Here is a 21,469-nt window from a genome sequence, read left to right as displayed (position 1 = left end):
TTTTTGTTACTCTTAACAACTGACATTTTTCTGGGTGGAAAGACATGCTCCAATTTGATTCCCATTTCTGTAATTCATCTAACATAACATAATAAAATGTGTAGTCACGCAGCACGAGTTTAGCTTTAGCGCAAAAATTTCATTTCGATGGGATAATGAAAAGTTGTCAAAATAAATTAGTTACATTTGTGACGATGATGAAAGGGTAAGCTAATAGTAAAGTTTGAAAAAAAAAGGATAAAAGGTTTAAAAAAAATTTTTTCTTCACACAATAAAATTTCATGTAGCTCTAGAATTCTAGGCCAACGCTACGGGCTAACTTTTGTTTTTTTGAAAATTAAATACAAAAACAATATAATGAGGTTCGTCTCAGAGTCCGAAGATACAGGATTTAGATGTTTTATAGGCCCATTTTATAGTTTAAAGTGGTCAAGGTTTCATTTGCATAAAAGTCTCTAGTTAATATGCAAAATTAGACCAACACATGGATATACGTAGGACGCCATTACCTATCATGTATTTTAAAGAAACGTCTGTAATTTAGAAGATATGTGAGCTATTCATACTTGTTAGTCTTATGTAAGGTACGACTTGGCTGTATAGAACTTGTTTTGATATAGGGCAACTCAAGTAAATAATCAATTGTGTGTAGTCCATGAAGAGGAAACAGTAAATTATTAGACTGCTGTTAGTAAGGCTTATTCTTAGTCTTGTTATTTTATCTGTTTTTGTAAAGTCCATAATTACGCGCATCTCCAGATGGGTACTTGTCGAGAGAGTTAATCTGAGCACCCTTTTTAAGTGTTTGCCTAGAATTAATTTTAATTAAAATATAGATTTCTACAATGTTGAGAATAAGATATTGTTTTAATCTCAACAACCTGAACACTAGCAGCATAATAGGTGCTTAAAAAGAAGGAGAATAAAGACAGGAATGTGCAGGAAACTTTTTTTTTCAAAGCAACCATATGACTGACAAGCAATTTTGTGTTGTAACTGGAGCTGAGAAGTGAACGGTCCAGCACAAACTATGTCCCCACAGAAAGATGCATGAAATGTAGATTAATTGGATTGAACGTTGCAGACAAAATGATATTTATACTCTCTCTTACTTTGTGATTTAGTAAAAACAACTCTTTGTTAATAGTACAAGTTTAATATCTATTTTGTTCCTTGATTTACTGAGCCTTGTGAGCTCATGTGAAAACAAAAAACTGGACTTTAATGTATTTAAAAAACAAAAACAACACTTCATTTACATACAAGTTTTATACCTAACATTCAATACAAATGACAAGACATTACTTTGTTGCTCTGGGTAAAGTCTACATTGAACTTGATCTCACAAAATTGTTTTTTCCAAAGTAACAAATACTTAGAACAAAGTTGATCATGAAATGGATGAGATTTGAATTTTTAGTTTTATTTAGTTTAATGAAGAAAACAACATGTTGTAGCAAAACGTATCATATTTCAACAACTAGAAAACAACTGTACGCTAGTTTTAAAAGTTCATATTGAATACCATACAAACTACAATCCTCATTTTTTGTTTAACAACAAAAAACAAATGAACAGAAAATAGACTTTACAAAATGCATATAACAATAAATTCAATTTTTGTGGCATGTTTAAAATATTGTCCTTGAAAATAATTCAACAACAGAGTTTGAAGGTATTGAAGTGAATGTGTTCAATCACTGTCACTGTCACTCTCTCCTTCCTTCACATCCACTGTGAACTTGTACTCCTGGTCACAGCCCATGTAGGCATCACTCATGAAGAAGATGACGTAGTTGTATCTTCCATGGGCTGGGGCCACAAAATCTAACTTCACCTTGGCCTTTTGCTGAAGAGTCAGACGTTTGATGGACAGAAGGGAATTGTTTTTGGGATCGCCAATCACTACCCACCAGCCTTCTTCACGTTTCTAGAATAGAATATTAACAATTAGAAAATGAAATAAAACATTTTATACTTTTCATAAATTTATGTTAACACTAGTTGGAAAGAAAAGAGGGCAAGAAAAAAACAAAATGTATTGATTCACCAATGGATTACATACTTTTCACTTAGTTAAGTAAATAAAACACGGAAATTCTTGAGAATGAGTTCTGTTAGTCTAAGCTTAAGCAATTAAGCAGTTTGCAAGATCTGTTTGATATTTGATAGAGAAACTAAAATTCTAATAGATTTTATGAGGTTAGAATCAACTTTGACTGACATGTCAATTATCTTTTCTAACAGTGGAAAGTTTATTGATCATCATTACAAAACTCCATTTGAGTGAAGGCTTGAGCGGTTCAAATCCTCTCTTGCAAAAGAAAAGTTTTGCTGTTTTGAATAGTGCATAAAGTCACCATACAGGTCGAGAATTTGGGTTTCCCAGACTTGTTGAGATAAAGATCAGCAAGTCTGGGTCAGCCAAGAAGAATATGAGACATGGTTTCCTCTTCTTTCCCGCAGAGGGGCACCATGATCCAAAAGAACAGTGGCCTGTCGTGCACTCTGTTATAGTAGCCTGTTCAGGCCTGGACAGCCTCTACCACAAGGTGCTAGCAGAATCTGCTGTCTTTTTGAGAGTTGCCCCAGCATTCAAACCACTTTTCCATTTCTATTTTTGGATTGTTGCTAGAGCATGAGTTTATTTATAATGTCAAGCAGTACTAAAAAACAAAGACAAACATGAAATTATTTTCATATTGTTAAATTCTGTGAAACGTGAAGATAAAAGTGATATCCAGCTTGTTGCTGTCAACAAAAAAGGTTTGGCTGAAATCCCAGAGAACAGAACTACACATGCAATTTGAAAAAGACAAGTTCATTACAAAGGAAATGTTGGCCCAGCAATATTCTTGTATGCTGTTGGTCAAAGTAATATGACCTAAATGACCTAACATGATTTAACCTACAATATAGAATAAGTTCTTTTAATTTTATTTTCCTGTTGCATTAAATTATCACATACGTTAACTGATTGTACATCAAGATAGAATGGCTGGGGAAAGTATCTTTTCAAGTGCACCACTAATCAAATAATGAAAGAAAATTACCTGTGGGAAGAAAGGAGCAATGACAGGGCCAGTAATTTCATCCTCTCTCTCCAAGGTCACAGTAACATTAATGTTAGAACCACTGAAATTGTCAAAGTTAAAAGCACATTTTAAAACATAGCACTGCACAGGTTAACTAAATGAATGTTTTAGCAAGTCACAAAATTCATGACAGATTAGTGTTGCCGGGGAATAACAATAAACCCTATGGATGGTGTAGTTATATTTATATAAAATGTTGAGCAGCTTGAAAAATTTTGATTTTCATTTCTGGTGGACAATGCTCACTCAGGACTGCAGGATTAATTTAAGAATCAATTTTGGCCTTAGTTATTAAACTTAAGATAACTACACATAACATGCTATATAAAATTTAATGTCCTAAAGTACTTTAATTTTAATTTTTGTTCATTTCATTCCAATTTAACATATGAAATAGTTTATAATTAAACAGGTTTTTTTTTTCCATTACAGACACAGATGATGTTCTTTTTAAATGTTAAATATTTTAGTTTTATTATGATTATAACCTTAAGGCTGAGGAAATTTTAAAATACAAAAGTTAAATCTTCATTACGTTCTGTATAAACACTATTATATATCCGTAGGGTCACGGACAGAGGATCTTCAGAACCTATGGCAAACTGTCTGAATAATATCTATTAGAAAATATTTGTACCTGCGAATGCTGTCCTTGTCCTGCACCTCATAAGTAAGTTCAATATTGGGGTATCTGTTACAGAATCGAGCTACATCTGCCATTTCTGACTCACTTAACTGAAGAAGTTCACTTCTGTCTTTATCTTCCATCTCCATGATGTCAAAGATGGACTCCAGATTCTAGACAAGTCAATCAAATATTTTAATAACAAAACTTTTCTTCTATCAAACAAAATCTAATTTGTAAATAATCAGCATTGAAATGAGGCTCATTCAAACTACATAGAGAAAAAAAAAAAGTGAATAACATAAGAAGTGTTGAAACCAGACATCAGAAGATTTTAATGAATTGTTAAGAAATAGAGAGGTTACCTTCTCTTGACACCTTTTGATGATGTCCGCAGTGAAATGTGGAAGTTGTTTTAGAGAGGAATCCTTTGACCACATTGCTTGGGTGACCATCTGAGCAAGTTCCATAGCTGCTAAAGCAGGACTTAGCCAGCCATTGCTACTTAAAACATCCACACAAGCTTGTATCAGACGTATGGCCTATACAAAAAAAAATAATTAATAAGTCTAACATTAGCTTAGTCAGAGTTTGAAAAACAAAGTAAACAGAAAGCAGACTAGGAAGAAAAGACATTGATTATTAGACTGCTGATTGCTGCTACTTAAATCACCTTATTGAGAATATCTTCTGTATCACTCTGTAACTCAGCAGACAGTTGCATACGAGACAAATGAGCTTGTAAGAGCAAGTTGGTTTTGACGTGTGGATCATTGAACTTAGCATTTGTGATTTTGTTAGGCAAACGGCTTCCCAACTAAAAAAAAAAAGGACAATAAACATGTTTCATATCAATAAATGTATTCTTTCTTTTTAAAATATTAATATATTAAATAATATCTAATAAAAAAAACTTAAAACTCTTAAAGGTTTCCTAACCTGTTTGAGGATTGTTGGCTCTCCATGTCTAATTGGCATACTCTCATATTCATCAGCGCTGGCCACAATTTCAATAAGTCCCTTTATCTTTGTTTTGTTGTTCAAAGACATACTGAACAGTTCTAGATAAAAAAAAACAAACATTAATTTTATTTTCTTCTTTCTTTAACTGAGGATGTCAACTTCAAAAACACAATTTAGTTCGATATGGAAGTCACTCACCAATAGTTTTATAGTTAATGTAGTAGTAAGCAGCAATCATGCCCAGGTTGAGTGGATAAACATCAAAGTCTTCCTCAACATTGATGCACTGAAATAATCAGTAGAAAACTTCTTAGAAACTCAAGTTGCTGAACAACCAATACAAGCTTCTAAAGATTAAACACAAATATTACAGTACCTTTGATTGCTCCAGATCATTGATTGTGTTTTCTACAATTTCTGATAAGTGATCTGACAGATGACGATGGGACACACCTGGGAATACAGGAAATTATTTTCATATTTTTAAATAACTTTCCCAAAAAAAATTGCAAAATGTAACAGCTGCAAAGAAGTTTCAGGGAACCTTTAAGACAATTACCTTGCAAGTTGTAGTAATTAGGGTTTTGAGTCATGCGTCTGTAGATGAAGGTCCAAGTTAAGTAGTCTACAGCATCCTGTTTGTTCTCAATTGTTTTAGTCACAATTTCAGCATTAAAATGGTCATGGAGACAATGATCTAAATGACTCTGTAAAAAACCAAGCATACCCAATCAATGTTAAAAATATCAACTTGTTAAGACTTAACACTGATTCAAAACAGCGCTCTCGGCTCACATTTAGTCCTGCATTGTCTGTCACAGTCATTTATAAGGTACAATATTTTTCAAAATAGAAAACATTTATTAAGCATTGATTTCCAAAATTTCCTTTTGCATCACTAGCCAAAAAAACAATGTTGCTTTAACACCATTAAAATTGATGTAAAAATAACCAACATTATATATATGCAAAATAATCCACTTCCTTCTTCAAAGACAAAATGTCTGACAATGTAGACTACAATTGTTTAAGACAAAATGTCTATATAGACTACAATTGCTTACCTCCACAGGTAAAGGCTCATACAAAAATTTCTTGAAAAATTCTTTCTTTGAACTCTGACACATGATGACAGCTTTACCTGAATTTACAATGAATTGAAATCAAATATATATAGCACCAATACATACATAAATGAAACAGACTGTACAACAAAATACGATACTTATACTAAGCAATTGGAAAAAGTACTAGTACCTTCTTTATCCAACAGTGGTCTGTTTGCCTTTCCAATCATCTGCAGAACATCATGTGCTGGGTAATCCTCATAACTAATGTAAAAAAAAAACAATTATTTTCTGATATAAAATTAAGCTTAGATTTAATTTATTAATTAATGTGTGAAACTGTAAATTTAACCATTTTTTGACAATACTTACGAATGCATCTTTCCATCATAGTACTGTGTGTCCATGACTATTACCAAATGGGCTGAAACGTTGATTCCCCAAGCCAGACCTCTGGCTACCACAACAACCTGCACAGCACCAGATGTGAACAACTGCTCCACACATTTTCTTTCTATTTCAGAGAGGCCTCCATGAAGATATCCAACACCATTAGCAAGTGTTTCTTTAAGTGTCTTTGCAAAAAAAAAAAAATATTTATATATAAATTTGCAACAATCTTCATTAGTACAATAATATTAGAAAATTAATGATTTTTTGGAAGCATAAACTAATATAATGACATCTAATCTGTTCAGGTATTGACAAAATATGAGTGATTGAAAAGTAAAACAAACCAAATCAGTGATTTTCTCAAGGAATGGAGCTAAATCTTCCTCCTGAACATGCAGGAATCTGTTGTAAGGCTTGCCATCTCCACCAGACTGCATCTCCGCTGCAGCACAAGTTAGGATGTCAATGGCTGTCAGTTTGGTTTGCTTACGAGATGGCACAAAGATAATCACTGGTTTCTTGGGAGAATGTCGAATTATTGCTTGATAGGAAGGCTTGGCCATGGCAATAACACGAGAGGCATTGTGGGAAACGTTGAATCCCTAAATAAGAAACATTTGCAATTAGAACTTAATTGATAATGGTTTAAAATATATGTTTTGATCCTACTAAACATTAATGTAATACCAAGTTCATTTGCTATTCTACAAATCATTAACAGCTGTTACATATCTTATAATTACCTGAATGTGAAGCTCCAATGGAACAGGTCTAACATTGGGGTGGAAGTTAAAAAATGCTGAAGTTGGACAACCCAACCATTGGGCCACATCTTTGGCATTGGACAATGATGAGCTCAGTGCAACAATTCTGATGTTTCTTTCCAGTTGGGATGAGATGTAGCGCATACGAGAACAAATTACTTCAAGAACAGGCTGAGGAAAAAGGAAGCACACAAATGAACTGCAGGGTCCTCAGGACTAAAATCTTAACATTATCTTAATAAATAATAAAGCATCTTTAAAGAACAAGTAGTTGCATAGATAAAGTTGTAGTCTTAGAGATCAAGAAAAACTTACTCCAACTTCACCACCAATCAAATGAAGCTCATCAATAATAAAGAGATTCACATTTTGAACATTTTTTCTCTGCTTCCATCTTCGAGATAAAACATCCCATTTCTCTGGGGTGGAGATGACAATGTTGCCCTGAAATTAAAACGTAAGCAACTTATGAAGTTTTCCTTATTGCTTAACAAAGTTTTATAGAGGGGTTGAAACAGTAGGTATTACCAATTTATCACAAAACTTAAGATTAACATTGTTAATTAAAAAATCATTATTACAAACAATACTAAAATTAGTAGTGACCAAGTAATATCTGAATAAATATAGTATTTAAGATTACAGCTTTATCAAAATGACCCCAGTTACAAAATATAAATGGATTGTGTGTTATGAATGTATGAAAAATGTGAGCTTAATAAAAAAGAATTAAACAATGAAATCTAAAATTGGTCCCTATAAATATATTTTATTCTAAGATTATATTGATTTAATACACATAAGAAACTCATTTTAAAAAAAACAACAACAGTATTATATATTTACATTTTGTTTTATATTATAACAGTGTTTGATATAAGGATATCAGATTTTATAACAAACAAAGTTATGAACTATCGGCTAATGTACCTTGGCTAAAAGTTTCAAATCTGTGCCAGTTTCACCAGTGAGTAGAACAACTTTTTTACCCAGAATTCCAGCAAACTTATTGTGCCAATCCACATAGATCTGTAAACAATATAATAAGATAAAACATTAGAAGGTGGTATTTACACAATAGAAAGAGATCATAAAATATATCCTAATAAAAAATTAAAACAGCATTAAACTGAACAAAAAAAAAATAGACTAACCTGTTGAGCAAGAGCATCCAATGGAGCTACATACACACATCTACCTTCAGGGTTCTGGGAAAACATTCTTAGGACTGCAAATTCACCACAAATAGTTTTACCACTACCAGTGGGAGCTCCAACAAACACATTCTCATCACTGTTGTAGATAGCATTGAACACTTTGGAAGAAACAACAAAACAACTGTTTATCATGAACAAAATGTAGACATCGTAGATACAAATTAATTTTTGCTTTTCAAAAATCATCAAAATATAGGGAGAAAGACTGACCTTGTGTTTGAATGGGGTTAAAAATAGGGAACTTTTTACTGTACAAAGATTCAAATTTAGGATTTCTCAAAGCAGTAATGGGCAGTGGTTGTAGGTCCAACAATTCAGTGGGTGGTGGGTATCTCTCAGGTAATATCAGATGACGGAATGATACAGGAAGTTGAGTTTCTGAACCTATATAGATATAATAAAAAAAATATAATAAGTTATGAGTTGCAAAGTATAGTTGTACATCTTGGGCAACACAGAGAACAACAAAACATTGTTTCCTTACCAATCCATCTATCAGAGATGACTCGAATGAAATACTGAGGTGGAAGAGGTTCAAAAACTGGCACAAAAAACTTCAGCACATGTTCATCAGTGGCAAATTTACTGGAAATAGTTCCAACAAAAACCTATTTAGTACTAACAGATAGGAACAATACAAAGAAGTACGATTTCATTATAAGTTAATTCTTTCTCTCCTAATTGACGATACCATCATTGATTTGAACTCATTAAATTTATGTTTAATTTTATAAACTTGACTTTGTCTTATATAAAAAGAGCATGCATTCCCCTTTAATTCGATACCAAATAAAACATTTTCTGATACTGAAGCTTAATCAAAAAAGGGAAGTAAAATACTACTGAGCACAATGAAGAATTTCATTGAAACTTGGACAATAATTATGAAGAGAAAGAGTTAATGAATTTTGTATAAAATGTGTTAAAAATCAACAACACTCAAAATACCTTTTCAATAGAAAGTATTCATGATGAAGAATGGCTTCACTATCAACATCTTCAACTAGTAACCAGAAAGCCTAAATAGAAAAAAATGTAATGTTCAACAACATGCAGCAATATAAAACAAATTCACATAATTATCCATGTCATGTCATGGTATACAAATCTGCTCAGATTAAAAAATAATAAAAGTAAATACCTCGGAATGGCCATGAAGTTTTTCCTCCCACTGAAAGTCTGGTGTGATCGTAAGTTCAACTTTCAATGTAGATCTGGTGATGGGCTGAATGTGTACAGAAAGTTCTAAACGTGGAAACTGGCGAATGTACTTGTGGATGGGCTAAAAAGAAAAAAAAAATTAATAAAATAGGAAAGGAACTGTTAACCCCCCAAAAAACAGACACAAGAATAAGATGTAGATGTTTTACTTTTCCCATTTTTGGCAGCCTGAGCAGTTCTCCAATTTCATTGTGATTCAGATCATACAGACGCTCAAATGGAAAGTTTTTCTTTTCAATTTTCTTGATGACTTGGTCAGGGATCTTTCTAAACTGTCTGAGAGGTGTCATTGACTGCCACCTGGATCAAAATATCATGTATTTAAGAGGGTGTTCTACTAAATCTTCAATTGTAGCATAACAAATAAGACAAGAAACAAGAATTGAACTTACATTCTCTTATCCACCATTTTACACAATGCCAGAGCTTTGTCCACCAGCTGGGCCCAGCCATGATGTAAACAGATTTCAAATATTGCCCTCATAAGTCGACCAGCAGACTGAGTAATGTACACCATATCTACCATCAAAGCAAAACCTTCCAATTTCAGTTGTGAGATATAGGCTTGGAGAAGAACATTCACCTATAATTACAGCACAGTAAAGTGAAAACAATGACTTGAATACAGAAAGATAGTCAACAAAATAATTCATAACTGGTTGGAACAAATAAATGTGGTTTAATACAAAATAAATGACTACACTAAGGTCATCTAAAATAACATCATACCTTGGCACTTAGCTCTTCTATACTTTCTTTGATTGGTATTGGGACTCTTTCCAATAATTTCATCAGCTCCAGTTTCTCTTCCTGAATAAGAAATAGATTTTGTTGTTACAATAAAAGCATTTCATTTTGATAATCTCTTTAAGAACTACAATGAACAAAGAACTCAAATATCATATGCATTAATGTAATTTAATGCTCACACAAGATTTAACATGTAAATATTTGATCAAGTCCTATACAAGACATTTTGTAAATGTAAACCTCACCTCTCTGACAACAATATACTTGAATTCTGATGAAAGGGAGAAAACTCTGAACAATTCTATCTCACTCAAAGTTGGCTTTAACAACTGGTTGTAAGTGGCCATACTTTCATTGGTGATGTAATAGTGGCTAGCAATACGTCCAAGTTCAGTCATCTAGTTAGTAAGAGACAGTAAAAACATAGTATGACAAAAGCAAGTACAATCTATATAAAATAGATGACCAGCTGAGTTGCTTATAAATCACACACATACTTTTCAAACTGGTAAGATAGGCTGCAATAATTTGTTATACATGTGTGATAGGACTAAAACATAATAATGATGATTAGTTTATACCATCTGTTATAAACATATTTTCCTTATAAATACCTGAAGGTTGCCTGTCTTTCTGTCATATTTCAACAATCCATTTTTGTCAAGCATGCAAGCAGCAGTGTGAACAAGATCTTTTCTCCTCTGTTGCAACAGGGGATCCTCTTTTAGTAAGTCATGTGACACACCATACAAGGTTGGATTTCGAAGCATTCGAATGTAAAGATATGTGTATCCTTAAAAAAGCAAATGTAATGAGAGAAAATCATTTAACAGATTCCAAAATTAAATTAATAAATTTATTATACTTGTAAAAAATAAAACTGATTAAATGAAAAACCCAAGCTCAAACTAACCAAGCCAATCCACAGCTTCTTTAATGTTATGAATAGAACCCAGGACTACTTCAGCATTCAGATTGTCAGCAAGTTTACTGATGAACTGACTCTCAATAGGTAACTGCAGTCAAAAATCAAATAAAAAATGTTATAAATTTAATTAATATCGATGCAAAGAAAATTGTATACAAATGATGGGCTTCAACACATTAAAGTTAATGCCTAAATGAAAAAAAAAAAAAACAACAACATGCCTTTTAGATAACATGATAATGACAGTTTTTCATTAAATATGGTTAATTGTAAGTTGCAGTTGTAAAATTGATCATTTATTACAGGCAATGAAATAAGCCCTACTAGAAATTTAAAGGATTTTTAGAGGATTCTAAGAGAGCTATCTAGAGAAACATACAAGTTAACCTAAGCAATGTAATGTTAAAACAGCAAAATGTTTTTTTAGTCACCTGCTGGTTCATCAAAGATAAATAATACTGAAGTTCACTGTGGTTGGTTATCATGATACCTTCTCCCTTGGTGTCATACTGAGGACGCCCAGCTCTACCAAGCATCTGGAAAGAAAGATAATCAAATATTATAAAATAATGTGCTTAAAAGATTAATTTAACGTCAGAATATTTCTAACATGGCAAAATTGTTGTGAAGTGGTTATTAAAGTGCAAATGCACTAAATTTGAAAATTCTTTACCTGTAACACATCTAGAGCACTCAACTCAACCCAACGTCCTTTCTCTGGACTATAAATCTGAGTTCCCTTGATAATGACAGTGTGTGCAGGCAGATTCACACCCCATGCAAGAGTTGAAGTGGAGATGAGAACTTGAATGTGTCTGTCACTGAACAAGTCTTCCACCAGCTTGCGGTCAACTCTGTATGTGACAAACATATTATAAACTAGACACTGTGTACAGATTTTATACAACTGTTGCTATATGTAAAATTGTGTAATCTTCAGTTTATAAATAAAAAAAGCAACAACCTAGCTGTAACTTACTTGTTCATTCCAGCATGATGAATTGCAAAGCCATAGGGGAGTAAATCTTTTAATTCACTACTCTGTTAGAAATAAATATCATCAATTTGAAGGAATCTTAATAAAAATAAATTTTTTAGATGGGCTCTTCTTTTTGACAGCTTCTTCCCTATTCATAAGTCAAGGTTTTATAGATCTGGATTATAAAAAAAAAACTATTATTAAGCAAACGGTAAGATAAGTTAGATGTATGATTTTTGTAATCTGATATTAAATTATTATTATTAAACTGCTTTTTTATAGAGCACATGCTTGGACATGGCGGTGTGCTATGATGGAAACTCTTTTGTCAACATCTTCAGGGATTAATATCTAAGAGAAGGTTTAAACACTGCGTTTAAGCACTCAGCAAACACAGCTCAGCTAGAGTTGGAACTCGAGTCCACTTTGAGTAGCCAAGCAGTTTATGCCACACATACCACCATCTATATTCTACTATGACTATAGTTATTAAACATTTACCACTTGCACAGTTGTTTTCATTAACTTTAAACTTTTTTTATTTGCAGATTTACTGTGATGAGCAACTAAATGGTGAAAGTAGGACAGTTTCTTTCAAGTTGACAGCACTCTCTTGAGTTTTAAAATTGATAACATAGCTAAGTTTTCCAAGAATTTAAGAAAAGAAAAAAGAACTACCTTGACTTGTTCTGCTTCTTGTCTCAATACAACAGTAGATGCTGAGCCTTCTTTCATGAAAAGACCTAAAGTATCTTTCTCTAAGCACATATCTCTAATAGTTCTGGCAGTCTTTCCTGTCTCCTTCCTTGAATGGACAAACACCAAGACCTGAACAAAGAGATTGGATTTGGAAATAGTACAAACACTGACATGATAAACTTACAAATGATTATGGTAATAGTGAAAGACTAGAAAAGATGATTATAGATTAAAAAAAAAAAAATAATGAGCATCTAATTCATGGTTATTTTAATTTACTTTCAAATCTAAGGAATATTTAAATTGTCAAACATTTTAACTACAGACTTTTAAGGATGGTATGAACTCTTTGAATTATCATCCAATTAAAAAAACAAACAAACAAAAGACAAAGTAAGTAATGCAATGTTATACCTGATTCTTTCCAGCATGTTCAATCACCTTTTCATAGACAATATCATTCATAAGTTGGAAACGTTTAATTGCTTTTTTCTCAGTGATACCAATAAACTGTTGCTCCAGAGGAACAGGACGGAAGCTGTTGTCAAAAAAGAAAAGCCCTTCTCTTGGGTCCACTCTCAAAAATGCAGCAACATCTTCATAGTTAGGCAATGTTGCACTGAGGCCTACAAGTCGGATATCTTCTTGAGTCGTTTCAATGGTACGAATAGTCCTTTAAGAAAATTTGATTATCAATAGAATTATGCAATAGCTTTCTTATGATCTGATAAGTAATATAGGACAAATGTATGAAGTTTTATTTAGAAGTCTTTTGAAAATATCTAGGGATTGCATGTCATTTTTATAAGATGTTATAAAAATAAAAAGACTGAGAACAACTTGATAAGTTTATTTTTTACAAACTTCTAGAAAAAAATATCTACATACCTTGCAACCAGAGATTCCAAAACAGGGCCTCTATCATCATGAAGAAGATGAATTTCATCCTATTATTTAAAATAAAAATAGTTTTACAAATTAATACATAAAAAACATGCATTTAAATTTTGCATTCATAAAAAAAAATGAGTTAAAAGAAATCTGAAATAATGAGCTTTTATATCCCATCAAGAATATCTTTAAAATTCAGAAAATACATGACAATGCTCAACTGTTTTATAAAGAAGGGTGGTTAAAAAAAAATAATGTCCACTGATTTCAGTGATTTGTCATGTTTTGTAAAGGTAGTAAATTCGTAAACCTTTTTCATTTGTTGACAATTAAATCCTAAAAATTATTCTAAATTTTGTAAAAGTCTAACAGTGAATTTGAAGAGTATGTATGGTTGTTCTGAATACTGAAACATTACAAATTAAGTTCAGTAGCCTTGAGTCTAGATCTACACCAAGGGGACAGTGTTTTTATTTTTTAATACCATTCTAATACTGTGATAGTGCCATTATACATTCTTTTCTAATCATTGCCATATTCATTAGCTGTTAAAAGTACACCCTAAGCCAATGCATCTACACTATAGAAAGTACATTTTGATGCAGATAATAAATAGATATCTCAAGTCAAATCTAACTGTTCAACAGTGGAGAAAGATAAGTAATGTTTTGCATAGAGCATTGATAGGAAAAAAATTATTTGTAATTATGCTTAGCTTGGATGTAACTAGAAAGCCAGCGGGTTTTGACAGACCTAATGGTCTAGAAAATGATGCCATAAGCCTCTACATTAGGCAGACCTCCAAGAAACATAACATGGTGCATTACATCATAAGTTAAAAAAATGCACTCACAAATATGACCAGCTTGACAAACTGAGTGTAGGTCTTTTCTCCTCCCTTTCGTGTAATAATATCCCACTTTTCTGGTGTGCACACAATCACTTGTGTTGCAGCAATTTGTTCTCTTGTCAATTGATGGTCACCTGTCAACTCTTGAACTTTCAGATTGTAGGAAGACAAACGCTGAAATATATATATATATATTTTTTACATTTCAACAACAACAATATTTTAATCATAAATGTTAATTATTAATGAGAAATTAATAAATAATACATAAATTAATACATTAATTCTCTTAAGCTTACCTCAGTAAAATTGCCAACCATTTCTTGAGCCAGAGACTTCATTGGGGCAATGTAGATAATTTTGAAATCATCAGCATTAATTGTCCCATCAGCATTCACATGCTTGCCAATCTCTCTCATAATTGTCAATAAAGCAACATTAGTTTTACCAGCACCCTTGTAAATAAAAAAAAATTTATTGATTCAGATGAAATGAATTATTGCTATTTTTAACAAAATAATGGCTGTGTTATTTTCTTTCACATAACATTAAATTACAAATGAATATTTTGAAGAGACATTTTTCTTTTAAATATCATAAAAACTGATTAAGGTGAACACAAACCAGCATCTCTCTTATTGCAATAGAATGCTGTGTTTAACTTTGGCAATGCCAAAGGAAACTACCTACATTTTCTTTTTTGATTTTTGTATAAGAAAGAGCTCTTTCCATCTCGCACAGACTAAAAAGACAAATTTAGCTCATTTTATTTAAGTCAAAACCAGGTGTGTAAGACTGCATTTTTTTTCTAACAATATTTTCCAATGAAAGTGCTGATACCATAGTGTATAAAGCCAATCATAAAAACTGAGTGATATTTGTACTTACTGTTGGAGCACACAGCAGTAGATTTCGATCACTTTCAATGGCTGCTTGGAATAGTCTACTCTGAATACGATTTAAGCTTTTAAATCCCTCAAAAGCTGCTTGTGCATATTTGGGCAGTCGATCAATAGAAACCAAAGTCTTAGAGGAAATAAAAATTGATGCTTATAAGTTTGTTGAGTAAAAAAAAAAGTGTTATTTTTTTTACATATGATTAAGCAAAAGATAAAATAACAAATAAATATATGCATTTTGATATGTTTAAAAATGTACCTCCTCATTGTCAAATGGTTTAGGCTTTAAAGCTGGAACATGAACTTCTTCATATCCTATTATCAAAAAGTGTAAATACAAATTAGTATCTCCTTGGAAACTATCAAAGTAAACTTTACTTAATTCAATTACACTAATTATGCTACTTACCCTTTCTTTGTTTTCTGTAGGAGCCATCAGGTAGCTGACACCTTTTATTGGCCATGAGGTGGCTGCCTTGTGAGAAAACTAAGTCTTCTAGATAAAGTGTTTGTACAGGACCAACCTCCTAGAAACAATTAATCCAATAATAAATTATAATGAGGGAAAGGAAAGAGTGGAGAGAGAGAAGAGAGAGAAGAGAAAGAATTTTTATAAAACGGCTGGCAAATAAATGCACAAAATTATCAGTAATAATGAAGTTTTCTAACAAGAAAAGTGATTTGATGGTCTCATTGTATTCATAAATTAATAAATAAACTGAAATAAAAAAAAACAATTAAAAAAAAACAACAACACTGCACCAACCTTAGTCTAACCATTAATATAATAATACCAAATTTAAACAGAACCCATTTTTTTAAAAGAATAAACACAAAAATATTACTTGATACCTTATAGACAAGTAGAGAAAAAAAAAAGCACATACTTCCTCTTCATCCACATCCATAGCTTCAATGTCAGCAGCCACACGTGACTGTCTGGCCTGCTGTCTTCGGGCCCTCTCTTCACTGACAATATCATCTTGGTCTGTGGCTTTCAGCGACTTCAAAATAATAGACAGCTCTGGATCATTAGACATTTTCTGCTCAATTTTCTTCTTTTCTGATGCTGTTTGTGCTTGGGCCAACAGAGTGCAATATAGAACTAAAACAAACAAATTTAGATCAATGAATATAATCAGATATTAATAAATTAAATTATGACAATTAATTATATTGAAATGTTTTTGTTTGTTGATAACCATACTCATTTGTCTGTTTTGTCTCAAGACTTTGATGAATTCAAAATGTGAAACATCAAGTAACATCACAAGTTTATTCTCTGCCTCTCTGTCATCCCCAGCAGTCTGTGCAATGAATTGAAACAAAAGAAAAATTATTAAATCTATAAAGAATATTTATGTAACAGGTCATAAGGAATGCTATGACTGCAGTAAAGAACTGCCTTAATGAAAATGTCAACACCTCATTATCTAAGTGATAGCTGGGTAATACAATGTAAATAACTGTAGAGTCATCTCAACTGTTTATTTCGGTACTTAGCAGAAAAAAAAAATATTTTAATCTAACAAGTCTTCTAGGTCTGTAAATACAAAGGAATGACAGGCGTGGTCAACAGAGTGTAGACAAATCGTGCAAAATGAATGTTTCAAGAGTGAAAAAAAAAAGAGCTGCTTGCTTTTAGTAATGATTATCATTATTATTTTTTTTTATATGATTCTGAACCCCTCCAATGACTCTGAAAAGTACTGGTGCAAATATTGGTAAAAATTAGATGAGCTACAAAACTACCAATGCAAAAGACAAAATTTTGAGTGATGCATGGCAACAACATTGAAAAATTGTGAGACTAAACTTGAAATCTCAAAATGGAATGATTTGTGACTGCAATACCAGACTGAATTATCGGGTCTCGACAATATATATGAAAAGCACATTAAATTATCAAAAGTTGTCACAAATTTTGAAATTTAGGTGAGGTCACATCAGAATCTGGTTGTTATAACCAAAATACAAACATAATCCTTCAACAGTTGGCATCACAGGTGACATGATAAGTAAAAATACTACAAATACTCAACAACAGAAGTTCTCAAGTCTACCAACTACATTGCTAGTAAAACTGGCTGGTATTTTAATTTACCAGCTTTACATAGCTTTACTACAAATATTCAACAACAGAAGTACTCAAGTTTACCAACTACATCAATAGTAAAACTAGCTGGTATTTTAATTTACCAAAACAACTTTAAATTGTCAAACCACAAAATTATTGACATTCCAGCCATACCACCATCTCAAAACATATAGAACTATGTATACTCTTAGATTACAAAACTATGGAAGTCAAAGGAAACAGCAATGCATCTCAATCCAAGGGAACTGACCCCTAAGAAGAACATGGTATTACTGTAGACACAACACACCATAAAAAAAATTCTCAATAAGACACACTAAGAGACCATAATGAATTTTGTTTCTCTTGAAATAAAAGTTCAGGATAGCATTACAGCAGACATCTTAAGAAAATTCCTCTTATACAATATAATAGGATCAACAATTAATTTGGTTCTCTTTTTAAATAATATTTCTGAATTCTAGCAGTACCAAACAATGAATATTTGCACATAACTACTAATAATAACATCAGCTTACCTTTAATATTTCTAAGACTTCATTAGCTTTACTTTGGGCCATGTTTGGATCATCAGGGTAGAATTTGCTAATTTTACGTTGGATCCAAAAGGCATCAATTTCACGAGGTTGCAAACCTCTATCTTTTTTGTTTTTATCCTCCTCTGATAACTGTTTCCATGTAGGGAGAGTAAAAGTTTTATTTGCAAATATAAGAACAATATTCTTTGTTTTGAAGTAAACAATATTTATTTAAAAATGGATCCTTAAATGTTACTACTTTGATGATATATTAAAGAAAAAAAGAAAAACTATATAGTTACATTAGCATGTAATGTAGCATCAAAAGCTGCCTCCTCTCCTTCGTTGTCCTCTTCTCCATCACCTTCTTCTTGTACCTCACCATATAAATTTCCTGTATCCTTCAATGAAAAATGTCACAATCTCACAACAAACAAATAAATATGTTGCCAAAAACTGATGTTCTCTAGCTTAACCAAGCCATTAATGTTCTTAAGTCCAAAAGGTGGAAAGATTCACAAGAATAAAAACTAGATTGTTTAATTTTAATATTTTAAGTCAAGTAAAAAATAGATAAAACTAATGATTTGACCCCAAAAACAAGTTGAAATTCATACCTCATCATCAGACTCCTCAAACTGCACATTGACACCATAGGTTTCATCGAAGTCAATAGTTTCACCTAAGATAGTACAAAAAGTAGTTTGAGTGATAATATTTTAATGTGGTGGTCTACATACTATAACTTCAGTTTGTACATAACCTTAATATTTGGTGATGAACTTTAATAATAGTTATTTGTTACTCACTTGTTTGAACCTTTTCTTCTTGACTCCAGTCTGTTATTTTCTTTCCCAAATTGACTAGAAGTGCAAACCTTTCATCTGCTAATTCCCCTAAAAGATTTTCAACTTCCTTCTTTTTTTCTTTATCTTTCATTCTGTCATTTTTAAGCACTATTAATACTTCATCAGCTGCGCCACACAAGACATCCCTAGGCTGTGAGAAAAAAAGAAAAACGTGTAGAAAATATTCTTTAAAAAAAAAAGTATTTTACTGTTATAAAATTAGAAAAGAATAAAAAACCTGATCTCCAAGGGCTGCTTGAATGAAATTTAACAAAACTTCATAAGTCTGTCGAGTCTCTGTTGTTTTAGGTCTGTATAATATTCCCACCATTTCATCAATGCCTTCAGAAAGCAAAGTTGTTCCTTTCATTTTGATCATGTCATGCTGTGCTTCATCTCTCTTCCTTCGCCTAAAAATACAATTTGGAACAATGGTCAAAAGATGTAATCTGTTAATATAAAACAACTTTTCCAGAGTAATTAGATTTCAAAACAAAGTTATTTACTTCAATTTTCTTTCTTCCATCATTGGAGGTTTGCTTTTGAGTGCTTTATCTCCCATTCTTGTGTTGGTAAGTTTACCAACAAGAGACATAACTTCCCCAGTGGCCTCATCTCTGGCTCTTCTATCTATGAGTGTCCTGTCTACACTCAAGACAAGATTGGAGTTCTAAATTGATATAATAAAAAAATAATTAGAAATATTGTTTAATACTAGATTAGAAAAGGTACAAGATTTAAACACAACATTTTTGGTAAAAAACATTTTTGAAACATCGTAGTGGACTATAAAATTGACATCAGCTATGGATTTGGACCAAAAAAATTGCTGTCAATAGCGTTCCTTCAAAGGATCTAAAAAAAAACTGACTAAACTACCAACTATATTAAATGAGATCAACCAAATAAAACAAACTCTATGTTCCCTTAGCTATTAAAAAATTGAATACAATTCATTTTTGGATGTAATTTCATTTTAATGTTTAAGTGTATATTATACTATCATTTATTTTGTTTTCTATTATTATATATTTATATGTGTAATGCACAAATTTCCACTGGGATAATTAAGATTATTATTATTAACAGGCATAACTTAATGTGCATGTTTGATATATATATATATTATGATGATGTTAATGTAGTATCATATAGAGAGAGGCTATTGCATAACAATTTAATTTATGATCTTATTATCTAACCACTGCCAAAAAAACGCAAATTTAAACTTTTTTGCCACATCACAAGACCTTCAGGGCTAGCAAAGACCTTCCTTCAGGGAACAGGAAAAAGAAGAAGAGGTAGACAGAAAAAGCAATGATCAAATACAAGTCACAAATGGAGGTGCGGTGGCTTCCGAACCTGGGGTCCCGGGTTCGAATCCTGGGATTTTTAATTTCTGGATCTTTGGGCGCCTCTGAGTCCACCAACTCTAATGGGTACCCAGCATTTGTTGGGGAAAAGTAAAGGCAGTTGGTCATTGTGCTGGCCACATGACAGCTGGATAGAGAAGACCTATTTGAGCTCCAATTTAGTTCAAATGTTTTTCAGGGAGACTAATAAAATAATTATGATGCCAACAAACAGCTCACTGTGTTTGTTTCCATGGTACCTAGAGGGGTGGGAAGGAAAGTAGTAAAATAATGTGACAGAATAGTCTGAAGGGTCCCCATATGCCATTTATGGGCCTTGTTTCCCCAAACACAAGTATTAGGACTTATTTAGGCCAAAAACTTCTTAATAAAACTTTTTAAATTCTCTTTTGAAAAAATTTGTTTGGAAATTTTTGCTCATAAATTATGCAAATTAGCTTGGCTTTCTTTAATAATAAATGTTAATATTTCAGATAGATTCTAAGATTGCATTTGCATTAGTTCATTAATTAGTTCATTCTTCAATGATAATATGTAATTTTGTGTATATGTAAAGTAATTAGTTTAATTAGTCATGCATGTTAATCACTAAATTACTAAATCAGTGACTTAAAAACTAGATTCTAGAGATCTAGTTCTACAGTGACCTTTATAGGCTTTAACTTTAAGTAGTTTAACTTAGCTTAAGTATTAAGTAGTGTTAGATCTAGTGACAATCTAGTCTAACTCTAATAATCTTATTATAATGTAAATAATTAAAATATAATAATTTAATATTACTAGATAATATAAAGTATAATAAAAATAAAGACTAAGATTCTACTTGTAACTTTATTAGATTCTAATCTAGATCTAGACAATCTAGTAAATAAGAGACTATGAGTATGACTATGTTGGTATGTATTATTATTGTATAACTTTAACTTAGATCTACAGTCTAGTTACACTTACACTTATTTGACTTATCGTATCGAAAATAGGTAAAGTAGCAAAATCGTATACAAGGAATTTAACTTACCGCTTTATATTCATACTGAAGCGAACGAGCTGTGGCGTCCGCCATTCTGTCATGCAAAATTGATTTGCTTTAATCTATAAGTATTGTTATTTTTCACGCAATCCAGAACAGCTACCAAAATTCTAGATCTAGATCTATATATCTACATGTAACATAGATCTAATATATAATTCTAGGTATAGAACGAAACAATCACGTTTGTAAACACAACTAAAAAATATGGATTTGGTAAAGTAAAAAGTGTTCGAAATCATATAGACTAGGCTATTGAAC

At 31.9% G+C, this 21,469-nt stretch overlaps 1 protein-coding gene across 1 annotated transcript; it reads right to left on the bottom strand.

Annotated features, from left to right (window-relative positions):
- Positions 1-1,250: 1,250 nt before the first annotated feature.
- LOC106072854 (U5 small nuclear ribonucleoprotein 200 kDa helicase-like) lies at positions 1,251-21,394 on the bottom strand. The gene is made up of 47 exons (XM_013233304.2): positions 21,197-21,394; positions 19,312-19,475; positions 19,044-19,215; positions 18,767-18,956; positions 18,575-18,639; positions 18,260-18,358; positions 17,958-18,107; positions 16,549-16,648; positions 16,229-16,446; positions 15,751-15,868; positions 15,601-15,656; positions 15,331-15,468; positions 14,742-14,897; positions 14,446-14,616; positions 13,590-13,648; positions 13,116-13,374; positions 12,681-12,830; positions 12,003-12,064; positions 11,697-11,877; positions 11,455-11,559; positions 11,009-11,111; positions 10,710-10,888; positions 10,341-10,493; positions 10,075-10,155; positions 9,738-9,928; positions 9,495-9,645; positions 9,266-9,406; positions 9,073-9,143; positions 8,609-8,709; positions 8,335-8,508; positions 8,062-8,222; positions 7,838-7,936; positions 7,223-7,351; positions 6,887-7,078; positions 6,488-6,745; positions 6,123-6,325; positions 5,941-6,014; positions 5,748-5,824; positions 5,243-5,390; positions 5,060-5,136; positions 4,882-4,969; positions 4,660-4,781; positions 4,394-4,537; positions 4,086-4,262; positions 3,733-3,893; positions 3,054-3,135; positions 1,251-1,930 (listed from the first exon to the last, which is right to left on the bottom strand). Exons 1-47 carry the CDS (start codon positions 21,239-21,241, stop codon positions 1,694-1,696), a joined length of 6,432 nt encoding a protein of 2,143 aa, XP_013088758.2. The 5' UTR covers positions 21,242-21,394; the 3' UTR covers positions 1,251-1,693.
- Between the last annotated feature and the right edge of the window lie 75 nt (positions 21,395-21,469).

Source organism: Biomphalaria glabrata, chromosome 1 (genome assembly GCF_947242115.1).
Source record: "Biomphalaria glabrata chromosome 1, xgBioGlab47.1, whole genome shotgun sequence".
NCBI lineage: Eukaryota > Metazoa > Mollusca > Gastropoda > Planorbidae > Biomphalaria > Biomphalaria glabrata.
Note: the sequence above shows the minus strand (reverse complement) of the source record. Positions and strands in the feature narration are given on the sequence as shown.

Coding starts and splice junctions, on each gene's coding strand:
- LOC106072854 (XM_013233304.2), bottom strand. CDS start 21,241: ATGGCGGACGCCACAGCTCGTTCGCTTCAGTATGAATATAAAGCG. Junction 7,352..7,837: donor ATTTGAAACTTTTAGCCAAG/GTACATTAGCCG, acceptor TTTTAATTTCAG/GGCAACATTGTCATCTCCAC. Junction 5,391..5,747: donor ATGAGCCTTTACCTGTGGAG/GTAAGCAATTGT, acceptor GGTTTTTTACAG/AGTCATTTAGATCATTGTCT.